Source organism: Magallana gigas, chromosome 1, assembly GCF_963853765.1.
Source record: "Magallana gigas chromosome 1, xbMagGiga1.1, whole genome shotgun sequence".
Lineage (NCBI taxonomy): Eukaryota > Metazoa > Mollusca > Bivalvia > Ostreida > Ostreidae > Magallana > Magallana gigas.
The window spans coordinates 70,120,038-70,145,637 of record NC_088853.1 but is presented as its reverse complement, the minus strand read 5'-3'; the positions used below and the strand labels follow the sequence as shown (position 1 = coordinate 70,145,637).

At 31.3% G+C, this 25,600-nt stretch overlaps 1 protein-coding gene across 2 annotated transcripts; it reads right to left on the bottom strand.

Moving 5' to 3' along the window:
* Positions 1–1,619: 1,619 nt before the first annotated feature.
* Positions 1,620–25,600, bottom strand: LOC105330552 (uncharacterized). Of its 2 annotated transcripts, XM_034466206.2 has the most exons (11): positions 25,491–25,599; positions 25,250–25,300; positions 23,715–23,806; positions 10,297–10,368; positions 9,505–9,667; positions 9,096–9,122; positions 8,675–8,797; positions 4,177–4,203; positions 3,643–3,669; positions 3,305–3,427; positions 1,623–1,956 (listed from the first exon to the last, which is right to left on the bottom strand). In XM_034466206.2, the coding sequence occupies exons 1-11, from the start codon at positions 25,534–25,536 to the stop codon at positions 1,919–1,921; spliced, it is 789 nt and encodes a 262-aa protein (XP_034322097.2). In that variant the 5' UTR covers positions 25,537–25,599; the 3' UTR covers positions 1,623–1,918. The 2 variants fall into 2 exon arrangements, with proteins under 2 accessions (XP_034322099.2, XP_034322097.2); XM_034466208.2 differs by lacking the exon at positions 3,643–3,669 and having other exon boundaries at positions 1,620–1,956; positions 25,491–25,600.

The following is a 25,600-nucleotide window of genomic DNA, read 5'->3' as shown; positions in this document are numbered from 1 at the left end:
TATATTTGTGATCGGCTTATATTTAGCATTATTCACTAAACCTCTTGGTTACAAATTTCGTGACGTCGAAATGTTCATAGCACGCGATTATCGCTTGTCGCTTGGATTATTGTAAACAAATGAAGTTGTTGGTACGTGATCAAATCTACTAAGAAGCCCTTTGGGCTTCAAAATATTTGATCACGTGACCAACCAACTTCATATCCCGGTGAACTTTTTAAATTGCCGTTTATTTCTTAAATCAAAACGCTCACTCATTCAGATCACAAGTAAAACTTTTACTTTTGGATGTGGTTGGTAGCATACACTACGCTACGTAAAACGATTGGAATTTAACGCCTGCTACATCAGAAACCCAGCGTAACCACAACAAAGGACTACAATTATTTGTTGTGGCCAAATACCTGCCACTCAGTTTTAACCATTTTTTAAAAAAATGAAATCGCCATAAATCATTTTACATAGGATGCCTATAATTTTAATCCTGATTTTTTTTTAATAATTATTACTTTTCGCTGTTCATCTATGACGTGACCTTAATGACCCACTTTCCCCATTTTGCGAACGAATGAAAATATTGTCTTTTTTTCTATATTTCACATTCAGAAATTGTGAACACATGTCTTTTCAAATACGATTTTAACAGGTAACAACCTGTTGAACACTTGTTATCGATATGATATCAACTATCTTCCACTTAATTTTATAAGCTCATTAAGAAACTATGATTTTGGGGGCGAAAAATGCATAAATTTGGTGGTGGTTTAATTTTCGTGGAATTCGCTTGCACCTCTCATCCACGAAATAATATCCTCCACAAATTGATGAATTAGAGTTACAAAGTCGTATTTCCTTTTATGAGTGTAAGAATACACGATATTACGTCTCCACGGACATGCACAATTTAAACAATCCATGAAATTTGACCTCCACGATTTTTAATGATTCAACATTATTACAGTCATTTCATGCATATCTTTTACAATTTAATGTTATGCTATGGTATGCAATTTTAATGATATGCTATGAGATTGTGATGCTATACTATGAGATTTGGTAGCTTTGCTTTGAGAAATTGAAATGAAGGGCTTAATGATATGATATGCTTTGCTATGCTATGGTACGCCATGAGCTTTGAACAAAAACGCCTCCATACACAGCTGAATTCCACACAATTCTAAGTAAAATACTAAGAAGCCAAAGTTTACCACAAATATATCATGTGTACATTTATTTTTTTCAAATAAAAACATTTAAAACCGAGTTAAAATAATGTTGTATGCTATGCTTTGGTATGATATGACGAATGCGATTTAATGAGATTGTATGCTATGGTATGAGATTCCAATACTATGTTTTGAGATTTCAATGCTATGCTATGATATTTCAATGCTATACTATGCTATAGTGTATGTTGTAAAAGATATGCTTGAACCCCGACTGTACCCTAAAGTTCATTTTTTTTATATGATACAATAATTCGATCGGAAATTCGGTCATGTTTAAAGGTATACTGCTTGAATCCTATTGTTAATTGCATGAAATAAATAATACCATTATTTAACGTAATCCCCCCCCCCATTCCATCAACTTCTTCAATTAAATTGAAAATACTACATGTACGTCTACGACTCTAGCAACACTAGTCTTGTTAAGAATTTAAGGTCATATGCTTTTGATAATAGCCTAACTCATCTTTTATAATAATGTTATATGTTTGGCTTTTTGTACACACAGACAATGAAAAAAGCAGTCAAAGATATATCACAAACCGACAAGCAAAGGTAAAAACAGCCTTCTACATATCGAAAATTATATTGAAATCTAAACATTATAGTAAGATAACAAAGACCAAATCAAAAACAAAAATGTAAAGTGAATCTTATTTTATGGAAACGAATGTTGCCAGGTCACGATATCACTGTCCAGTTCTCATCACAGCTGCCTCCATTAAATCTGCAACATAATTTGGCCAAATATAATGAAAATCGACTTAAAACGAACAACTCAAACTGCAAAATGAATGAGATAAAAAAAAATGATGTTAAGATGGCTAGGGCATGTCTTCAGGATGGAATGATCACAAATTACAGAAATCGTCTTAAGGTGGACAGAACCAGGGAAAAGAACAAGGGAAACAATGTGGTGCGGGACGGTGGAATGTGAACTTAATAAACTTAAATGACTTGGGAAGTAGCCAATTCCACTTCGGAAGTAGCCAAGTCCACTTGGGAAGTAGCCAAGTCCACTTGGGAAGTAGCCAATTCCACTTGGGAAGTAGCCAATCCCTGACTAAGAAAAGAGCGTAGTAGCAATGTCCTGTGTAAACTTTATGCTCCTCTCTGATCAAAGAAGATAATTAGGAAAGTTCTAAACATTTGTATCGATGTTTGCTTAACATCAAACAAAAACTCTGGTATGTTTTTAATATGTTAAACATTGCATGTGAGAGATGTTTCTTTAAGAAGAATAAAAATCACATTTTGGTGTTCTTGTATTTGGAATAGTTTTTCTTTAAATGTGTAGTTTGATAATTTTTCTAGAAAAACCATCCGCTGTTCACTGTACAAATTATTATTTTTTTTTTTCTGTTTACATTTTTAATTTAATATAAAACTCATTTAAAAGAAATAATGACCTAGATAAAGTCGTCTTATTTATTGATCTCACAGACCCAGATTAATTATAACCTATTTTTGAAGCTTAAAAATATTGAAAGCTCAAATTTCAAAATTGGCCTTTCATTCTATGTACCAAATAACAACGAGTTTAATGTTTCAAAGAACAGAAGAAGTTAGTTACTAAATTAACTTAAACAAAAATGCATTTGGATTTCAATATGATACATTGAGCTTGCCAGAGATGAAAGCTCAAATGAGTGTTTCTTATCACTTTTTGTCCAGCATTCGTCTATATGTCCGCCTGTATATCGCCACAGTTAGAAATTAAAATTTTATATTGGGATACATAAACAAAAAATTCTTATCACAGCGATCTGCAGGTTGTATTAATTAAGGCTTGTTAAAATCAATATTTTAGGGGGATAGGGTTGAGCAGGAATGGAGGAAAGCTGGAATTTAATAAAGGGAAAATGTACAGACATTTTTTTGTTGAAAAAGCCAGTACATGTGTGAGAGCTTCCTTAAGAAGTATAGATTTGTTTGTTTAATTTCTGATTTTCGGAAACAGGGATGGGTGGGTGGTAAGGTGGGGTCTTTCTTTTTTGCATAGGAATAAAAGGAGAGTAATATTTAGAAATATTCTTCTTACAAATCAATGAAAGGTCAACAAAACTGCTTATTACCAACACAAATAGGGTTTTTGCATGTAATTGGACACACGTCTATTCCTGATGGGTTGCTTGGACTGCAGAAGAAGTCGGCATACTGCTGACAGTTCATTGCGTCAGTGCACTTAGGGTTTGCAACTAAGATGAAAAAAAACTAAAATAATATTTATTGATAATGTAAACGAATTCCAATGTTCACATATGAGCGGTGGAGTTATCAAGCGACAAACACAAACATTTTTACTCTGAGCACTTAAGCTTAGTTAAGATTCTATGCTAAAATGTTTTGCACAACATATCATTTAATAACCAAGATGCATAACTTTCAAATTAAAACGAACACATTTGCTTACTTAATAAAGTTGTGGCAGCTACATGTCCTAAAAATTAAATTAGAACAAAACTGTATTTCATATTAATTTTAAACAAAGTCTGTCCAAAGTACAAAAGCACTGAAAAGGCATTTGATATAAGACTGTAAACAGAAATTTGTACATTAATAAAGCTAGCATTGTTTTAAACTTTGTCTGTAAACGTTTATATGATATTTGAATGGGTGAGCTTCCATTGGCTAATAAGAGAGAATACTTTACAATATTTTGTTAATTTCAAATTGTTTTACGAATGTTCCACTTAAAGGAAATCAGCCCAACATGAAAATTAATTTCATAGTGTGGTTCAGATAACAAACACACAGTTTACATTGATAATCCTTGATAATATATTGACACAAACAATACAAACGAACAGCTTAGATTAAACATTTTGACTGAGCACTTGTACTTAATTTTAGTAAATGTTCAATTATAAGAATACGCAAACTACATAATTATGATAAAACACTTTGAACTAAGATATATAAATATTCAATTTCAAAAAAGGCTCACTTGTTGTAGTTGAAGCAGGTACATGTCCTAGAAATTCAATAAAAAAAAAATCAATAAACTCTAAAATAAGTGTAAGCAATACATTACTACAGTGTGATGCAATATATATTCGTACAAAATGGCAACGTGTTTACATTTGCGACAGAATTACGTCAAACTTCAAACTCTAGTTTTCATTTTTTAAAATTATTCTTAGTAATTAAAACTTACATAATACTTTGTAAAATGACCTTTCAGCCGAATTACACTTTGTAATCATCGGGGGAATGTGTTATAGAGGCTCTGTCCGTACTGAGGCGTGATAGATGTCCATATCCGCTGTATCTTTCGGAACAGGTCGTCCCTGTTTTCAATACGACCAACACGAGCTTGTAGCTTTCTTTTCAGTAACAACCATACATTTTCAATGATGTTAAAGTCGGGACTTTGTGCATGCCAGCTCATGTTTCTTATTCCATTTCTATGGATAAAATCTTGTGTTGAACGGGCACGGTGTACATATGTACCGGCGCATTGTCATCCTGAAAGATGTACTGTTCATTGGGAAAATGTCGGACTATAACCGGCCACAAATTGTCATTTAGTGCTTGCTGGTATTTCTCTGCATTGATGTTGCCATTAACAGCTGTAATAGTACCTACATATGTACTCCGTGCCACGAAATGCATCCCCAGATCATAACTTCGTATGATGGCTTCGCCCGACGGGCCTCAACCAAGTCCGGTCTCCAGCCCTCGCCCCGTTTTCTCTAAATATAGACACGAGAATTCTGTCCCGCAACGATTTTTGACTCATCTGAGAAAATAACTTTTCCCAACAGTCAATTTTCTTTTTTCTCTACACCAAGACAAACGCTTTTTTCTATTCACTTCTTTGATCACTAGTTTCTTCTTTGCCACCCGTTTCACGAATCCATTTTTGTGCAGATGAATTGCAAAGTTCGTTTAGATACTGGCCGTTCTCTGTTTTCATTAAATTGGTCAGTAATATCCTTCAATCTCTCGCTTCTGTGGGTTTTCACAAGCCTTTCAAGTTTCCGATAATCTCCGGATGTCACGGTAGATATCCTGCCTCGTCTGGGGATGTTTTCTATGTAACCTCGTTGTTCTACACGCTTCTTAAAACTTGAAATTGTACATCTGGGTATTCCGAAGGTTTCTGACACGCTGGTAATAGTTTTACCATCTTGTAACATTTTCCAAACCATTTCTTTTACCTCATTACTCAATTCTTTTGCTTTGCATTCCATCTTGTTTCCGTCGATTCAGATTTGTTTACAAAGCAGACGACAGTAAAATCCCGTGACATATGAAATGTCACGTGACCATATATTGTTATAAATAGCTAACAAAATTCCGATGCTATATATAAACCCTTTTATTCGACGTTAAATTTGTGAGGTGAAGTGCGAATGTAAACACGCCGCCATATTGTACGAATATATATTACATCATACTGTACATGTAAGTTATAAACAAATTACAGTGGAGAAATCCGTAAACAGAAATGCGTAGAGAAATAAATTAAGTCTTGTTTAACTTACTCGGTAAACGTTCATGTGATATGTAAAAGGATCATCTTAGATTGGCTTATAAGGGAAAGTTACTTAAATTAACTTTAGGTCAACAGTTACAGGGAGATAACTTCATTGTCATGTAACAGAAACTACCTGGGTTTTTTCAGAAATGACCTCAATGTTTTAAAAACGTAAATTTAGATTTTTTGTTTTTTTTTCAAATTTATTTCGCTGGCTGTTTCACTTTACAGTGAGAAAAGAACAGGGTGCAAGCATTTTATTAATTTCTACACCAAACTTAGTCCGCAACACATGGTTTTAAACAGTGGTCCAGAAACACATATACTGAAAACGGTAGACTTGGAAAGGTTTCAAATAAGATAATTTCGTTTAGATTATTGTAGTCAAAAATGTTTACTTTTGCATTTTACTCTATTTTCAAAAACAAAAAGTTCAAAAGAAGTAAATAGAGATAAATCAGGATGTAAATGGTGACATTATTATCGAGTTTTTTTAAGTATTAACACTCCCATGATACGTAGCAATGTCAAGGCGTCCCGGGGCTAAAATACATTAATTCCTTATTTAATGCGAGTATATATTTCCGCGATTCAAGCGCGAGAACATAGAATTGCGAATGCTGAGATTTTATCACATTTTCATGTGGAATACATATGTCCGAAAATTAAAAGCGAGATTTTGAACTTCGCAAGACAGGCTTCTTGTGATTTTACGCGGATAATAATTCCTCGCGGTTTATTGGGAGATTACAGTATTTTAAGTTTTAATAACTCCCATAATATATTTGATTAAGAATTTACAAATATTCACGCATTTTTTTCTTTTTCGGTAGGTTGAAATTTTAGTTCGACCTTTTTTAGTTATAAAACAGGTCTGGAAATATAATTTGAGTTTTATGAGAAAAAAAAGACTTTAGAATAGTTAACAAAATGGTACCTGTATTTATCTTTGGTACAATTCCAAAAAAAAATGTTAGCCGGAAACCCTACTTTCATTCAATCAGAATTAATTTCAAAATATTAAAGAACCGATCGCTATAAAAAATATATCAGTCCGACATAAAAACTTCCTCAGAACATAGAGTATGCGGTTAAGCGTCTAATTCCCACAGTTTTACAAATAATCACTGAATTAAAGTATTGATTTGATTTAGGCAAAAACATGGTAAAGAATTAACCACTGTATATATGAAAACCAAATGAAAATCATATGATAGAACCAAAAGTACCCTAATTATTTAGATGTAAATCTTACTGTTCACTACAGGAATTTCGATGCATGATCACAAAATATATTTAAGCTTATGGAACTTCTCTTTAAAAAAAGAATGTAAAATACTGTTTATGGGTTTCACAAAACAATTACTTATTTTATGCAATTTGTGCTGGAAATAGTATGTTGAGTCGAAACAGTGCTATAACACCTCCGTAGAGGATTACGTCACAGCAAAGTCATGAGTGATCGTAAAGTGTTTGAATGATTTAATTAAGACCTAGACAAGGAAAGCCACTACAAAAAAGATTCGGGGATTTTAAAGTTGCTAACTAATGGTTTGTAATTAGCCTAAAATTAACCTAACATCGGAACTGTAACAACTTCCAAGAGACAGGGATTTTATACGTTTTGCGAAGACAACTGAAAGAGGTAACACCCATGTCGGTTGGCGGTCAGAGAGTCTCGAGGTACGCTTTGAATGTGCGGGAGAATGTGTGGTCCAAAGACTGACTCCCCCAATATGACGTTTTTTGGGTCGTAGAGAAGGTCAGCAGTATAGTGGTAGACCAGGATTAAAACTTTGTGGTTATGCTTTCCTCAGGTAGCTTTCGGTTCTTCAGGTTCGTGGGCGTCTAGGACTCGTAATACTAATGGATTTGTACTTAGTAATTGAGACCCAAAGGCTGAAGAAATTTTACTTCCCATTTTATAATGTTAGTCATAGTAAATATTTATAAAATAAAATTTATTTAAAAAATTGATGATATAATTCAATACTTCCCCTCAGTATTTAACAATGATAGTGCTTCGTTATTTCTTTGACTATCTCTTTATGAATAATATTTGATGGACATAATACATATGTACGTCATAAAATCCATGGTCAAGTTACTCTGGCATTTTACAAAAAAATATAATTATATACATGTACTTATAAAATATACAGAAATATGCACATTTTAAGTTTATAAAGTACAAATCGTATACGTCTTATAAAAATTATGTTTATTCGTTGACCAAATACCGAATACATAAAGCTATTTTGTTACAGCGCATTAACTCTAAAAACAGTTTTTTTCAATAAAGCAAAGTTTTATCTACGGTACGTTTTAATATAAAAACCAAATTATACATGGCAGTATTGCTCTTGTCGGATTATCAACAACTACAAGGCATAGCCTGAACAAGAAAAGATATTCATTCGTTGAAGATTAAACAAACAACACACAAATACTTGTTTTAGAATTGTAAAATATTCGATATTTTGACTTTGTTTACAATCCTCTCCAAGCAAATGTACACGACAATTAACGTTCAGTAATGACGTCATGAAAGTATTTGTCTTATTAATTCAACTTTAGTTTTTCGGAAGAAAAAAATGTTGCATTGTTTTGAGGAGATCATGGTCGAGGTTTGGGTTTATGTAGAAAACTACATTGTGTTATTTTGCGCAATTAAATGTAACTTGGTTTTTATTTGTTTTTTAACAACCTTGCGCAATTTAATAATGATATCCTATACCCCATTTTATTTTGACAAGCCCAGAAACATCAATATAGGCCTTACTAGTTTTTTGGTGTAGCTATCCTTCTTTAGCATTCGAAAAATAGGTGAAGGTCAATTATTTCCATTTTAAATTTCGGTCGTGTTTGAAGACACCCTTAATGAATGTCTGTTTTCCTCTGTCTTTGATAGTTCACGCTAAGCGCATTATAAGTACCGGAAAACAAACAGATTTCTGATTACCAACACAGCTGGGTTTTTTGCAGGTAATTGGGCAAATGTCTATTCCGGAAGGATTGCTTGGGCTGCAGAAGAAGTCGGCATACTGTTGACAATTTTCTCCATCAATACAGTTAGACTGTGCGACTAGGATAAAAATAAATGAACTTAAATTAATTTACAAATGAAAAATATTCATTAAAGTTTTTTTATTGTTTGGATATTAGAGTTGATAAAAAAAACTGTTTTCAAAACGATGAAAAACGCAACAAATCTGCTATTACAATAACAATCTCATATATACATACTGAGTCCTAGATACAAACATACATGTAAGAATGTGTATTCATTTTTAGGACTCGCATTTATTTTTCGTAAATGTAGATAGTGAAAAACTACAAACCAAGATATAAAGATCTAAATTTTCATAGAAAACTAAGCTTACTTGATGTAGATGAAGCAGCTACATGTCCTGAAAGTTACATAAATGGAACAACTAAAATCATACTAATTGTATGCAAAGCCTTACCAAAGTTATGAATAAAAACAGAAAACCAAACAGCAGAAATTGTTACAGAAATAATCATAACTTGTTTTAAGTAAATAGGTAAAAATTCAAATGATAAGTAAAGGGGATTAATACTCTATGGTTAAAGAGAGAAAATTACATTTCTTGATTTTTTTAAGAATTAAATCAAAATGTTTTAGAACGTACCAAATTGAAAACAAAAGTAAAGTAGCCTGAATAGAAAGTTCTAACACTACCTTAATTTGTTCTGTATACGCATTCGGAGTATAAATAGCACACCAAAACAAAATAAAGGTCATAAATGGAAAACAATACACGACTTTACCCAAACCTGTCGGGCATTTATGATCATTACATGGTCTGTTTGCTCCTGTATCAGTTGAACAACACGTGAAACAGTTAGACGGTGTGTCCCTTTTTCTCCCGATTAGATTCCCCATTGGTGCAGTCGTAGTTACGACAGCTTGTCCCGAAACCAGTCTACAAGCCTTTAAAACAATTCTAGCTGGAAAGTTTTTTTTTTCAAACATAATTCTTGCAATATTGAACTTTTGAAAGGGGAATTGTTTTTTTTTATGCAATCTTACGGAGTAAAATGATCAATTTATTGATTTATCTATTAGTATTTGACAGGATAAGTGTTAAACTAAATTAACATAACACTTAAAAATTTGATTTAAATGATATGTTATAGTTATATATTATTTTATTTGACAAGTATTTAGAAGCAGTATACATAATGATTTTTTTGTATTTGAACTCATTTTTGTGTTCATTTTTAATCCAGGAGCGCGATGTGATTTTTCACCAAAAATTCTACCTACTTATAGTTTAATTTCATAATACGGTACCTAACAAAATCATTTCAAAGACTATCACGTTCATAAGTTAATAGGCAATAATTATGAAGCTATCAAAAAAAGGAAAGGATGAAGCACACTCAAAAATTCAAATAATAGAATTTTACAAAAAAATTGTATTGTTTTTCCACATTTACTGACACACTGTGAGAGAGCTAATATAAGAAAGTCTTGAGATTATATGTGCAATGGTTATGAAATACGCATTGGTCGATAAAATATTGGGTATAGATAATACTTTCATAACATAAGCATACCTGTTCAGAGAGACATCCGCCATTATACCGTACAATCCCGTTTTCATCGACATTTTCCGATGTAAAACACACCTGAAAATGGAAAAATGATCACATTTTTACACTGATTACATGATTACATTTTAAATGTAAATGCTTTGTTTATACTCGAATAGAAATGAACTATGATTACTTTATAGAAAAGTAAGCATCTATAGTTATTATCTATGACTCGATGCTTATTCTGTCTTTAGTCAATTTTAATCCAGAAAAAAATCAAAATAGTCAATTTTAGCAAAGATTACAACATGCCACATATAATAGCACAAATTATTTTATATTGTTTTCCCTTGGACTGAAATGCCACACTTTCATTTGTTTAAACATAGCACGTGATTGCCTCATATATCTCTATATTTGTTCGGTAAGAAATTATATTAGGCAATATGGCCGTCATTGGCCGACGCTTTGCTTACTCATTTCGACATTTCATAGTATTTAACAAATAAACCGCATGCCGTAAGTTCTAGAATATTTGGAGTAGTTGCCCTGTAAAATTCTTTTAGATGTGCTATTATTACTTATTAGGTTAGTTACTGACTCACTATGGAAATATATTGGGTTGATCAATCTCATAGATGGCGAGGCGAAGTCGAGCCGTCTTTGAGATTGATCAACCCTATATATTCCGCATTTATTAAAACGGCTTATTTAAAATTGTAAAGCTAAATAAACTTCAAAGTGATTAAGTATATTATTATTAAATTGAATGTCACAGCCTAGATTAAAACTTCAATAATAAACGTAAAATTACTTTAAATCTTATTTTTTAGTAATTGACAGAATTTAGATTTTTCAAGCACATGTTTCGCAATATATTACCATAAAACATTGCAGAAAAATATATTTAAAATGTCAGAAAATTGTCGATTTATGGATTTTATTTAATATGGTTATATTTGTTGTTCATAATTTTTGTAATATTTCACGTTATTTAATTTACACGGATATTTAACCGTGATTTAACTAAAAAGAAATTAAGGCCACCAACGGTCAAACAAAAGTCGGAACGTTTACATCATAACTACAATACTAATGCATGTAATTATTTGCAAATAAGCAATAATAATATACCTAATCATTTTGAAGTATATATTCAGCTTTACAATTTTAAATAAGCCGTTTTAATAAATGCCTTAATCAATTAACACAGAAGTAGAAATAGCATGCGATATCAAATGATCAATAGGACTCCACTTTATCTGGGGTTTACTTTGTTTTGATTTATGAAATATTCAAAAGTTTGTCGCTTCTATAAAACTTTTTCGAAATTGAAAAATTATTTATGAATTTTTTATACAATTCATTTTATTTTTTTATCTGGATTTTTTCTATCACATTGATAAAAAAACATTATGTGCAAATGAAATAGACAATATAACAGCATATCATAATTGAATGTTTATTCACACGACTTCTATTCTACTTAAAGAGACAGTACAGCTGAAAACACATTTGTGAATAACTTCAGATTTACCTATTGTAAAGTTAGGAAATAAGAAATAACTTTTATTGTAATACTAGTAGTTGAAATACACGAAAATCCATTTCACACTTAATTAACGTAATTATGAGATTCCGGAAATTCAAGGGTCGTACAAACCTGAATAATCTTATATCGTTTATTTGTACCACGTGGACTTTGAATGACAGTAATTGACACGTGCTGAAAACTATAAGATCTTCGTCCGACTACGGTCACCATGGAAAACGAGGTTAAAGCGATTCTCTAAATGAAACATATCCTTACTTACTCGATAATTTACAAATGGTTTACTAATTTAGGTTCATTTTAAAGTGAATAGACATAAATATGTCAAATAGCCCCTCAAGGGGCCTCATTTATAAAAATAGATATAGGTTGTAGCAACTCCTATGATAAACACGAAAAATACATGCTTACAAAATATTAATTGTGGTTATTTTAAAAACTTTGAACAGTTATTACCTATGAGAAGTAGAAAAGACATATTTTTATCAACAAACCTGTCCAGGAGATTCTTTGCGAGCCCTGCATGTGTTTTGTTTACATTAAATACGCATGCGTAATAGTATAGAAGGCTGAACCCCGAACACGTTGCGATGTATTTATGTGATAGGTTATACATAATTATTAATTTTAATGAAATAATTAGATTTATTGCATGGAGAACTTTGTAATTTTCTGAAAGTTTATACATTCATGAGTAGTACAAAAATACCGAACCCGATCGGAAAGTTTTTTCAAGTCCGTTTTTTTATAAGATGCGCTGTACTGTCTCTTTAACGTTAAAGAGTATCCCCCGATAAGTTTTTTTTCTATATGTTGTTTTCAGAGGAGCTCTATAGGATTCTATATATTTAGTTTGTCAAAATCAAAGAAACAGCTTTACTGTTTTATATTTAAAATCATATCCCTGTATATTGTACATAGCTGGATGAATTCATATATTAAATTTTAAGATATGTATGCTCCTATCATTTAATTTACCTTGACCTTAAAGTTTTATATTACACTGCTTCTTGTGACGTCATATTTCTCATATGTATCTTTACTCAAATCACTGAAAGCTCTATTTATATACCAGTTTAGAAATTCTTAAAGAACAAGGGGCAGTAAGCATATATTATTTGCCCAATATTTTTTAAATTTTCAAACAAGCTCAATCATTGACATGATTTGATTTTTTTGTTGATGGGATGTTTATTTTTCAATATATAGTAGCAAATATAGTCACCGAAGTTTCTTTTTAGTAGAGTTATCCCTCTTTTGATCTGATTAATTTTCCGGATATCGCGTATTTCCTATGAAATGGTCACATTCCCAACATGAATTAGATATGGCCGCATGCAAACAACACGGTAAAATTTTAACAGATTAATCAAAATAACGAAAGAATTTTATTCTCAAAATATTTTGTTGTTGTTTGCATGCGGCCACTGTTAAAAAAATAAATTATGTTGTTTTACGATGGGCGAATTTTTCGGTTCCGGTTTCGGTTTTTATACACAGCAGACGTAAACAAAAGTGAAAGTCGGACGACAGCAATGGAAATGGAGGCAAAATCATTTCATTAACTGGTAAGAATGTGTGAAAATAGTATAAGACTTAAAGATACAGCTATGCATTATGAATTTAAAAGGGGTATTGCAATTGATCTTCATTCTTAACCACGTTTACGAGATCGACAGCTGACCGAGCGATCGATAACTTGCATGATTGACAGTAATCGCTACAACATGTGGAATACATTAGGCTATAGTCTTATTTCTAGTAAGTAGTTTGAAAATGTAATAAAATTTAAAAGGAAAGAGATATCGATATCGTTCATGAAACCGCTTTCGTTTACAATGAAAACTAAGATTAGTAAGAACACGGCTACTTTTAAATTGCTTTTGATCAACTCTTGATTGAATGTCAGTTGTAGCTGATTGAGTATAGCATTACGATAATAGGTTTTTTTTTGTTTTTTTTTTTAAACCTTTTATTGTCCCATCACTTAATATAAAGCAATATATTTGGTGCCAGGGTTGGGGCCCTGGGATCACCAAGTTCTAAGTTACATACAGTTATATATAAATATATAAACTTGTACACTTTCGTGAGAGGTTTTTCTCTTTAACATTTATACATCATTCATCCAAACACATGCATATGAAAATATGTAGACAACTATAATTTTACGTTAATCTTGCTTTTGCAATAGATAATTGTATTACATCATCTGTAACTGCATAAAAAATAATGATCCTTTTTCTTAAAACATTATCAGGTTCCATCGCTTGTTAAAACTTTCCATGTCACCATTTTTTTTATAAATATGTTTCTCACAGTGAAAGTAATAAACAATTTCCTCTTTAACCCTTTCAAATGAGGGTTTACAAATCTTGCTCCTACTTCTATAAATATGTTTTTTAATTATGCATATTATTAAATTGAATATATTGTAATACTTATAGTATTTTCCTAACAAAACATCAACTTTGTTTAGAGATATATCTATTCCAAACTGTTCTTTGAACCAAATCAATGCATTTTCCCAAATATGTTCAACAAATTCACATTCCCAGAAAAGATGACACAGTGTTTCTGGATATATCTTACAAAAACTACATAAATTTGTATTGGTAATGCCAATTTTACATAAGAATGTATTCGTTGCTAAGATTCTATGTATAATTCTATAATTGAACCATCTTAATTGTATATCATTGGTTATCTTAAAAAACAAAATATTTTGTTTTTTCCACCAAGAGTTGTAAACATTTAAGTTTAAAATATTTTCCCATTTGATTTCACTTTTTGGCTTTCTGTACTTCTGATTAATAAAAACATCATAGAAATCTCTACCACCTTGTTTGCTTTTTGTAATCAATTGTAAGAATTTTGGGAAAAAAGGTTGACTTCTTTGAATATTATCATAGTCATAATTCAAATGTAATTTTCTAATACAATCAATTACTCCAAAAAATAATGTAAATGGTGTTTTTAAATCAAATTTTGTACAAAATTCATGATATCCTAGCAAGGTTCCGTCCGTATTGTAAAAATCAAAAACAAACTGAATACCCTTTTTTAACCATGATCTATAACAGACACTTTTGCTGTTTATACATATATCTTGATTATACCATACTGGACTTAAAACAGATGTCAGATTATCAATGCATAGCCTTAAGTCTGATAAAGTTGAGAAAACATCAATCCAAAAAGCATTCTTGACATCTTTCTTAAACTTTCTATAAAAATCTACACCATATATAGCTAGATAACTTATATCTGGAATTAAATCCTTTATTAAATGCTTCCATTGTGAACTACAGGAATTATCAAAATATCTGCGAATCCATGTGATTTTTAAACTTTTACAAAAAGAGTCAAGACATGTCATTCTCATGCCGCTGTATTCATAACTTTGGCATATAATGTTTTTAGCTATCCTTGCTGTTTTGTTATTCCATATATAATTAAACAATAAGTTCTCAATTTCTTTGAGTTTTTCTTTAGATGGGCTTGGTAGCGTCATCAATAAATGACTGAATTTGGGTATAAGCAAAGTCTTTACTACTGTTATGCGGCCTGCAGTAGTTAAAATCCTTCTTGACCATGATGATATTAATTTCTTAACTAATTCAATTTTTGGGAAAAAATTTAAATCAAACATAGTATTTGTATCTAAGTCTATGCAATATGTAACACCTAAGACTGTAAATGGTTCCTGTGACCACATTAGGTTTTTGTATTTTTCATATAAATTATTGCCAGTATAAGCAGTAGATCCAATCTTTATACATTGTGTTTTATCATAGTTTGGTTTCAATCCAGAAAATTTGGAATACTGGTTGACTAAAGATAAAGTTGACCTGATGGAGTCCTCTGACCCATCCATGAATAAGACAGTATCATCAGCATATTGTAATAATTTGTATTCCTTATCTTCAATAACAATTCCCTTAATTAGATTATTATTTCTAATCATTATACCCATTATTTCTGCGCAAAGTAAGAACAAGTATGGTGAAATTGAGTCCCCTTGTCTACAACCTCGTCCCATATGAAAAAAATCAGAAAAAATACCATTTTGAATAACACATAATTTAGGCTCTTTAAACAAAATCTTTATCCACTTTATAAAATTTTCACCAAAATTAAAAAAATGCAATACTTTGTAAATAAATTTCCAAGAGATAGAATCAAATGCTTTTTCAAAATCGACCAGAAGAATAAGACCAGGATTATTATATTCCTTACAATAGTGCATAATGTCATACAATAATCTAGAGTTTTCTCCTATGTATCTACCAGCAAGAAAGCCCTTTTGATTTTCGTGAATTATTTTCGTTAAAGTTGGTTTCATTCGATTCGCCAAGACACTAGAAAGCAGTTTATATGTAATATTCAGTAAGGTGATTGGTCCCCAGTTTTTTAGAGATTCCCTTGGCTTATTGCCTTTTGGGAGAATAGATATAATTCCTAGCTTTTGATTATAAGATAACTGTCCCATTTCATAACTATAATTAAAAGATTTGAGAATATAAGAATCAATATCCCTCCAAAAGAATTTAAAAAATTCTGCAGTAAAGCCATCTGTTCCAGGTGTTTTGTCATTCTTAAAATTTTTGAGGGCTTGAAGCACCTCTTGTTTTGTAATTTCTGCATCTAAAATTTCTTTTATTTTATTATTTATTTTAGGGACCTCTACTTTTTGTAGTAAATCTTTTAGGTTTACATCATCAAGATCTTGATCTTTATTTGCATACAGTTGTTTATAAAACTTTTTTACTTCTTGTAATATTTCTTCTTGTTTATTTATATGTTTACCCTCGATATCCAATTTCCTAATATTTTTGTTAACATAATTTCGTTTTTCTAAAGCACAAAAATATTTTGTAGGTTTTTCTCCATCTTCTATCCACGTTCAATGACTTCTTAGCAAAAGCCCCTTTAGTTCATATTTTCTTATTTCATCCAGATCTCTCTCAAGGTCGTTTATCATATCTAAATATAGTGGCAAATGGTTATCAGAATACATATCATGTAAAATTTTTAAATTATTACTAATATTTACTTTATGTTCTCTCCTTTCTCGTGTTAATTTTGACGACATTTGTATTGCCATATCCCTTATTATCATCAATAAAACATCTAAAAATAAGTTGTCTGGAATTTCCAGTGTTGATTCATTAATACGGTATTCATTATCAGTTTCTTTAATAATTTTTTTAACATTTGTTACAAAGTCTTTATTCTTGAGTAGTGAATTATTAAAACGCCAGAATCCCTTTCCCTTTTTAAAGTCATTTATAGTGATGTCTAATTCAATAATAGAATGGTCAGTCCTATAACCGGGTAGTATGTGTACATTATCAATAATTGATAGGAGTTCCTCTGACACAAGGAAAAAGTCAAGTCGAGCTTGCTTTACAGGATTTTTTCTACTCCATGTATATTTTCTAACATTTGGGTTTTTGATTCTCCAGGGATCTACTAGATTGAACTTTGATTTTAGTTTTTCTATTTCAATTTTATTTTTTGGATTATTTTCTCTTAGATAATTAAAACAATCTAATTGGTAATCTTGCACAACATTCCAATCCCCACACATAATTATAAAGTCAGTATCAAAAAAGTCATTTATTTTATCACTCAACTCAGAATAAAAATTAGGATTATCCCTATTGGGCCCGTATAAATTAACTAGCGTAATTGAGTACTTGTTATCTATCATTATATTTGATATAATGAAATTTCCTTCATTATTGCTAAAAACTTTTAAAATATTTATTTCATTTGTGTTATTAAATAAGGTTAATGTTCCTCTTGCATCCGATTTACCCGGGCTTATAAGCGTCTCATTACCCCATTGAGCATAAACTGAGTTTTTATCTAATTCCGTACAGTGAGTGTCTTGTAAACATTAGATGGATGATTTATGACTTCTTAAATAGTTAAGAACATCTTTTCTTTTCATGGGATCATGTAACCCTCTGCAGTTTACAGAAGCTATTTTACACTTAGTCATTGATAAATTGTAAACTGTATTGCAAGTAAGCACCTATGCATGATACATTCACTCAACCCTTTCACACATGCGTCAAAAAAGACAAATACTTCCTCTATGGTAATGTAACAAAACATGTCATGAAAAACTATATAATGTACAGATTTGGGTCTCGCTAGTTTAAAGTATGTTATGAAATTCTAATTAAGATAGTAAACCTTATCTTAAATACATTGAAATGAGAAAACCATGTAATTACTTATATAAACTCATACACAGGGGGACAGAAAAAAAAAAAAAAAAAAAAAAAAAAAAAACAAATGTAAGTCCCCATGCGTCGTTACTACATATCAAAGGGTATGTCACCTTTATTTTAAACATACTTCAGGGCACAGAAAAAAATAATAACAAGTGTAAGTCCCTATGTTTAGTTACATTATACTACATATCAAAGAGAATACCTGTAAATCTTAGTTTAATAACCAATACCTTGGGACTTGTAAACTGTGTAATTGCTTATATAAACTCATACACCGGGGACAGAAAAAAAACACAAGTGTAAGTCCCTATGCGTCATTACTACATATCAAAATGTATACCTGTAACCATTATTTTAAACAATCATACTTCGGGGCACAGGAAAAAAACAAATGTAAGTCCCTATGTCTTGTTTCATACTACATATCACATCCATGAACACCGGAATATTACATCTGTAAATTCATACTTTGAGGCACAGGACAAAGAGTATACATCGTTATAATGAATAACGCACTTGCAAAAGATTTCTTCTCTTAAATTATTTGGTATTCTCTACTCACATCCATGAACACCGGAATATTACATCACAAAATTATCACGTTTTGCGTAACTAAACAGAAGCCTTGTATGTGAGCCATTCTTTTCCATCTCTTGGACGATATTCCAGAATAACATCATCTTTTGTTTCACGGATCCTGGTCTTCCTTCCCGATTTCCTGAGTTCATATGCCTTTCGAGCCAATTCCCCCCTCTTCTTCTTCAAATGCACCGGTAGATCTGTTCGAACAGCGTAGCCCTTTGGTAAGGTTTTGAATCTTGCTAGGTTTAAGATCATATTTCGGTCCTCCATGCGGACAAATTTCACTATAACAACCTCTGGTGCATCTGGTTTGTAGGTGCTTTTAGGATTCTTTTGTACTCTGTGCGAGTTTTCAATCAGGATCGACTCTGCTGATTCTAATGAAATGTTTAGTTTCTCAAGAAGAAATTTTACAATAATATCATGGGTTACTTCACCTGTTTGTTTTGGAAAGCCGTAAAATAATAAGTTGTATTTACGTGATCTTGCCTCTTGTATTATTCGATCCTGGAGTTCTTTCAATGCATCCTCCAGCGTGTCCATCTTGTCAACCTGTGGATTAATAACTTCATTCTGTTGTTTTTCCAGCTCAGCCAGCCTGTCCTCATGAATTTGAAGGGACTCGTTTGCTTGTGTCAATTCGCCGGTCAACGCATCGTCCACCTTGCCTTCTAAAGCAGTTAACCGCGCAGATAGCGATTCGTCTAGTTTTTTAATTAAACGTGAGAAAAGGTCTTTTAAGTCTTTGTTTGATACCTCATCATCCTGTAGACCTTCTTTCTCTTTCTGAGTTTCCTTCTGGGTTTCCTTCTGCTGGCATTCTTTCTCTTTCTGTGTGTCTTTTCGCGGCATCTTTCTCGTGCGTCCCGAATTTCCTCGCTGGTAGTGTAAATTATTCCACTAAGGCTTTACAAAGACGCAAAACCACGTAATACTCTATGTAGGACTCGAGAATCTTGGTTCACATATTATTCTTGACCTATTGATGTTCTAACGCCTACTATCTTTTTAAATAGTCAAATAACGGCCCTCTGCACTTTTTCACCTCACGCCATGTGCGTAGCCACACCGGAAGTCCTTACGATAATAGGTTGACATTTCACAACACATGGAATATTCATTTAACAATCAAAAAATCATGTTTTAAGTCTATTTATCAAATTGCCCTCTAATACCAAGGCTATGTTAATTTGTGTTTTGAGTAAATGATACCCAACTGCTATTTGTGTATTTTATAAGAAATCTGTTATTTTTATGTTTTAAAATATATCTACATTTTATATTTTATTGTATTTAAATTATTTAGATAATCGCGTTAATAAAAATTGGGTAATGTACATGTATGTAATGGTTATGTGTATAGAATACATGTATGTTCTAAAAACCAATGGTATTATTATTTATATACAAGTAATATCCTGTAACATGTCTATTGAAATTCTTTCTTTCATTCTTACTGTAATTGGTAAACATTTTCTTTACATACATGTAAATGTAACAAAATCAATATCCAATTACCTATTTAGTATTTACCTTCTCTACTATTGCCCTAGCTTTTCGGCCTCTAGAGGAATCCGAAACACACACACACACACACAAATGATTAAAATAAATAAACGTACATGTATATATTGTTAACCCTATCGTATCGTATATAGTGATTGTCATTTCACATCATTAAGTAACACATTTATAAATGTATAAGAATATAACATGAAAATGATATTTTTAAAAATTGATTTTTTTTTCAATTCAGTATTTAGCATCTTTGACAAATGGTGAGCTTCAAGAGAGCTATGGGAATTCTGAAAACATGCATACAAGGGTTACATAGATCTCATGAAGTAACGCTGCCGAACGAAATCTCAGTGATCTGATTGCTGCTGTTTTTCTTACTAAAGCTTGCAAAGGAATAAACAGTGCCAAGCACACGAATTATGAAAGTGATTGATATCATCTGACATGGTAAATTATGACAATTTTGATGATCTGCCGATATGGATAGTCACTACATTTCAGGAACACAATATCTTATATGGATTGAACATTTTTTCTGGAGCCATTACTTAATTAATGCATGTGTGGTACAGCCAATGTCGCACTGGTGTGAAAGTTGATGGGGTCAGTTCTTTGATACCTTGATTACTAAAGACACACACTCTCTATGGAAGAGCTACTCAGGACTGTGTTTTCAGCAATTATGTGTACTTCAAAAAGTAAACAAAGTGAAACATAAAAGTGACAGCGATTTTAAGACAATGAAATTCATTGTTCTTTTTTTTAGCTCACCTGTTTACTCAGGGTTTGAGTTCTTAAATTCGGATTGTTATAAAGTTCAATGTAATGAGTAAAATTTGTTCTAATCACTTAAAGTATTTATGAAATGAATTATTATTGACAAACCATTTTATATTTTTACTATATTATGGAATTAGGCTCAAACAAATTTGGACTTTTTCAAAACAGAGGAAATTCGGACTAAAATTTTCGGATTTTGTTTTTCACTTAAATATTTTTGGTAGTACTGTAATATTCAAAGTTACGATTTTATGTGTTAGTCAACATAATTTTGCATATTTTCTGTTGATTTAATCTCACTTTTTTGTTTAGATATTTGAATGGCACACACTACAAAAATATTGAAAAATGCTTAAAAATGATAAAAGACACCTTATCTCAAAATTTTGATCATTGACCTCATATAACTTTTATGCCTGCAGAGTAAGGTTAATATACCTAGTTTAATGCTATAAATGTTTTGGTATAATCATCATTCAGTTTTTTGTAAAATTGAGTTTAAAAAGTGTAGGAATTTGGAAACTGATAGAAGAAATTCGGCCTGCAATATTCATAAAAATTGTGAATGAAAAATTAATGCTTTGTATTTGTTTAATGTCACTGCCATTCATCAGCTGAATTTCATTTTTAAAAGAATTTAGCAATTTGAATTATTTTCACAATTAATAAAATCTCAATCATAGTGTTAAATTTTCGGGGATTCTTCTTAATTTTTCAAAAAATATTCAATGGCTATTATCTCAAAAAGTAGGTCATTGACCTACTTTTTTGAAAGTGAAAAATAGCACTACCATGAAAGGTCTTTAACACACAATAGATGGTTTTTCATTATCATCAGTGGATTTATTTTTTCATTCTGAGTAAACGTATACCTTAAGTGAGCTCAGCTATTCTGATCACTTTTTGTTGGCGTCCGTCTGTTTGTCTGCTTTTACATTTTTGACTTCTTTTCCCGAACCACTGGGCCAATATCAACCTAACTTTGCACAAATAATCCTTATTTAGGTGAAGGGATTTAAGTTTATTAAAATGTAGACCACACCTTCCCTCAAAGGGAGATAATTAAAAAAAATTAAAATTTGTTGGTACATGTTTCTTTAAAAAATCTTCTTCTCAAAAACCATTTGGCCAGAAAGGTGATACTTGTGTGAAAGCATCCTCAGGTAGTGTAGAGTCAAGTTTGTTCAAATCATGGTCCCCGGGGGTAGGGTGGGGCCACAACTCTTTGTACAAGATCTACTGTACTTATTTGTCAACATATTTTGAATTTGATATTGTACTTTAAGTGCTTATTTGATAAGCGTTTGTCGCTCAGGTGAGGGATGTGGCCTCTTGTTTAATGATTTAGAAATCTGTGATATTTTCATTAGAACTATTATACTATTTCACCCGACTGTAAAAACTTTATGGATAAAAAGTTGTTTTAGATTATGAAACATTTAATCAATTATCTGATGTGTAATTTACTAATGCATGCACTATAAAATTATAACAAGGAGAAAAATATGCAAAAATTTAAGATTTTTTGTGATGAACATTAGACAGTAGTGGTTATGTTTGTTAATTATGTAATGTGTGAATGATGGAATTCACCTTTATTGAAATGAAGTATCAATTGTTTTATTAATAAAAAAAACCATTTTATTATGAAATTGAGTTTTAGTCATGTTAAGGAAAGAGGTCAACGTTGTGATTAATATGTGGTAATGAATGATAAACTATGTCATGATAAAATATTAAACAAATATGGTCCCATTAAATCCCCCAAATTCTTAATCTACATTGGCTCACTCCACCCAGCTGAACTTGGGTACTGGCATATGCTGGGGTGGACTGGTGTTCCATTCAGGGGAAGTTTATGACTCCCATCCATTCAGCACCATGCACAGATACTGGGGATAAGCACCGGCTCTTTAGCCTTCATGACTCGGACAAGGATTTAACTAATAACCCATCCACCTCTACCCCACCCCATCCAACCCCCAAAACTGCTTGTTAATTTTGTTAATTAAGTTTTTTTTTAATTTTCATGTATATTATATGGTCGATTTTTTAAAAAATATCACAGGATTTCTTTTCTTTACGGAGCATTAAGTGTTAAAAACAAAAAATCACTGAAATTCATGAGTTTTTTTTGCATAAATTGATATATAAATTTAATTTTTTACTGCAAATTTAGATTTTTGTCATTTAATTTCTATCAGCAGTTTTTTCTTTGACTTCATTGTGTTGTATTCTACACTCATTTTAATACCATATAAAAGAAGCATACATTTGCATACAGTACATGAATATTCTTTTCAAAAGGTACTGGTATAAAACATTTCCTTAAATCTTTTTTTTTTATATAAAAACATTTTTTTTTATCTCAAAATTGAAGTTTTAGTCATTTTTGGGGGGAAAGATTATGTTTTCCTGTGACTTGTTTTGTTTTATTGTAGTAGGAATCACCAGATATTATCTGATATAATTTTGAAAAGACAAGATATTTAAAAATTCTAGAAATTAGTGATTCTTTGGCTTTTTTCCTATTTTTGCCCCCAAAATGGCAAAAATGTAATTTTTCATTAAAAAATATGGTTGAAATAGGGTTAACAGATCATAATTTACTAAAAAAAATAACCATGAAATGTTTTCAAGGCATTGGGCAAATTTTAGGTCTTAATGCCCCTTGTTCTTTAATCACGATATGGATTGCTATTTGATGAATTTAACTTGATTTAATACACTTTATTAAGTATTAAAAAAAATCACCATACCTCATTTTGTTGACAAGTTGTTGTATTTCGTAGACAGTTTGAAAACGTCGGTTCTTGGACACACACAAAACACGTTCCGGGTCCAACGTTCGCTAATAAAAGCAACAACAGCAGCGTGTTCAAATTAATTTGCAAAGTATTTTGAATTTTAACCCTCGTATCATGAATAAAACAATGTTGAAAGTTCTATTATCAGAATTTGATTATACTTTGAGAAAAATATGGTATTTTTAATAAAAATTAAGATAAAAAAATATACATATACTTTATTTTTACAGTTTATTATTCTGTCGATTGATGCATATATTCTTTTTTAAAAAAGGTTAATAATTATAATTCTGTCTAAATTAAACAGGTTTAAAACACACAAATGTAACACTTCACCGATTCCCATAACATGTTTGAGGTGTGATAGACGTTAATAAATAAGTAAAAACTATACGTTATTTAATTGTTGGTACATGTATGTGGTCATTGAAGGTGGCAGGGGATAGTTTCGAAGGAAAGATCCGGTCAAAATTTTGAAATAAAGGGAGAACCTGGGGTTTGGCTGGTTATTTGAGGGGTATTAATTGCTAGAATATTTATTGCATTCATTTTGTGGATAGAGGAGTTCATGTCAATGTCATTGATATATGACACTTTAATACTGGTAGCACATTTCATCAGATACTTTCGGTTTTGTGCTTGAAAAGTAGGGTGGGTTCAGAACACGAAATGTCACTCGAAAAGAAGGTGATTGACCCCCCCCCCCATCAATTGGTGATTATTTGCATGGGTATACATTAAGCAACCAATCCTATGGTAGTTTACGGCAGTTGCTCGGGACTGGAGCGTGGTTCTGGACCCGTGAAAATGTGAAAAAAGGGCGATTTTTCAGAAAATTTTGAGACCATCCCTGGCTATTCTTTATAAAGCTATAAGTAAGTTGTACTTGTTTCATTCTAAAATGTTTAAGATTCTCAAGAGTCGTAACCATGTGTCCCCTGCATGCAAACCAATTTTAGCAAATTTAAAAATCAACTGAGAAATTAAATCTCATACATAAACACTATCTGCCTCACATTTCCTCGACCAAAAAACTATCCCCTGCCACCTGAACAATTGTAACTGAAAGTAAACTTTTACATTGTTAGTTTATTTGAAGGATGGAAAAATTAATCATATTAAAATTACATTGTTTTTTTTATTATTTCTGGCCAAACTAGTGATTTGTGAGTAGGTTTTTATTTTATATATGTGATCAAAGAGTAAGATAAGTGCATAATTAGTTAATTAATAATTACTTTAACGTTGCATTATGTTTACAAAAGATACTTTGTTTGCAATCCATGTGTGGTATAGAATATTGAATCTAAGTTATAAGTTTTCATACCTCATGTTTTGACAATCAATGCCTTATATGCCACATGATATGTTTTGATTTTGTATTATCGATAGAGTAAAAGATTCAACTGCTGACTCTTTAGAATTGTGAAATCGAAAATGTAATGAGATAAAATTGTGAAGCAAGTAAATAACAGAAGATAAATTACCTGCTCTCTTATCAATAGCCATTGTGAAAGTCATAGCAATGTATAAAATACCTAGAATAAAACAGTGTATAAGATAAACGGAAGATTGAAACAATTCATGCTTTATGTTGATTAGCTGAAGTGCTCAATATAATTGAAAATATATCAATACAAAATATTAAAGACGCGACCAAACCATAGATTATAATTTTATGAAATGGCCATTTTTATCACAATATCAAATCATCATGAATTCACTCACCTTGTAAGACTATTTTGAACATTTTTTTTATTCTGCGAATTAACATGTATATACAGTAATGGTAAAAGCGATGATTATTCACACATTTCTACAGAATTCGGCTGATAAGA

Excerpts from the sequence above, each read along its gene's own strand:
- LOC105330552 (XM_034466206.2), bottom strand. The coding sequence starts at position 25,536 with ATGTTAATTCGCAGAATAAAAAAAATGTTCAAAATAGTCTTACAAG. Across the intron at positions 3,428-3,642 it reads AGCTGCCACAACTTTATTAA|TTGCAAACCCTAAGTGCACT; the intron begins GTAAGCAAATGT and ends TTTTCATCTTAG. Across the intron at positions 1,957-3,304 it reads CAAAAACCCTATTTGTGTTG|ATTTAATGGAGGCAGCTGTG; the intron begins GTAATAAGCAGT and ends ATTATGTTGCAG.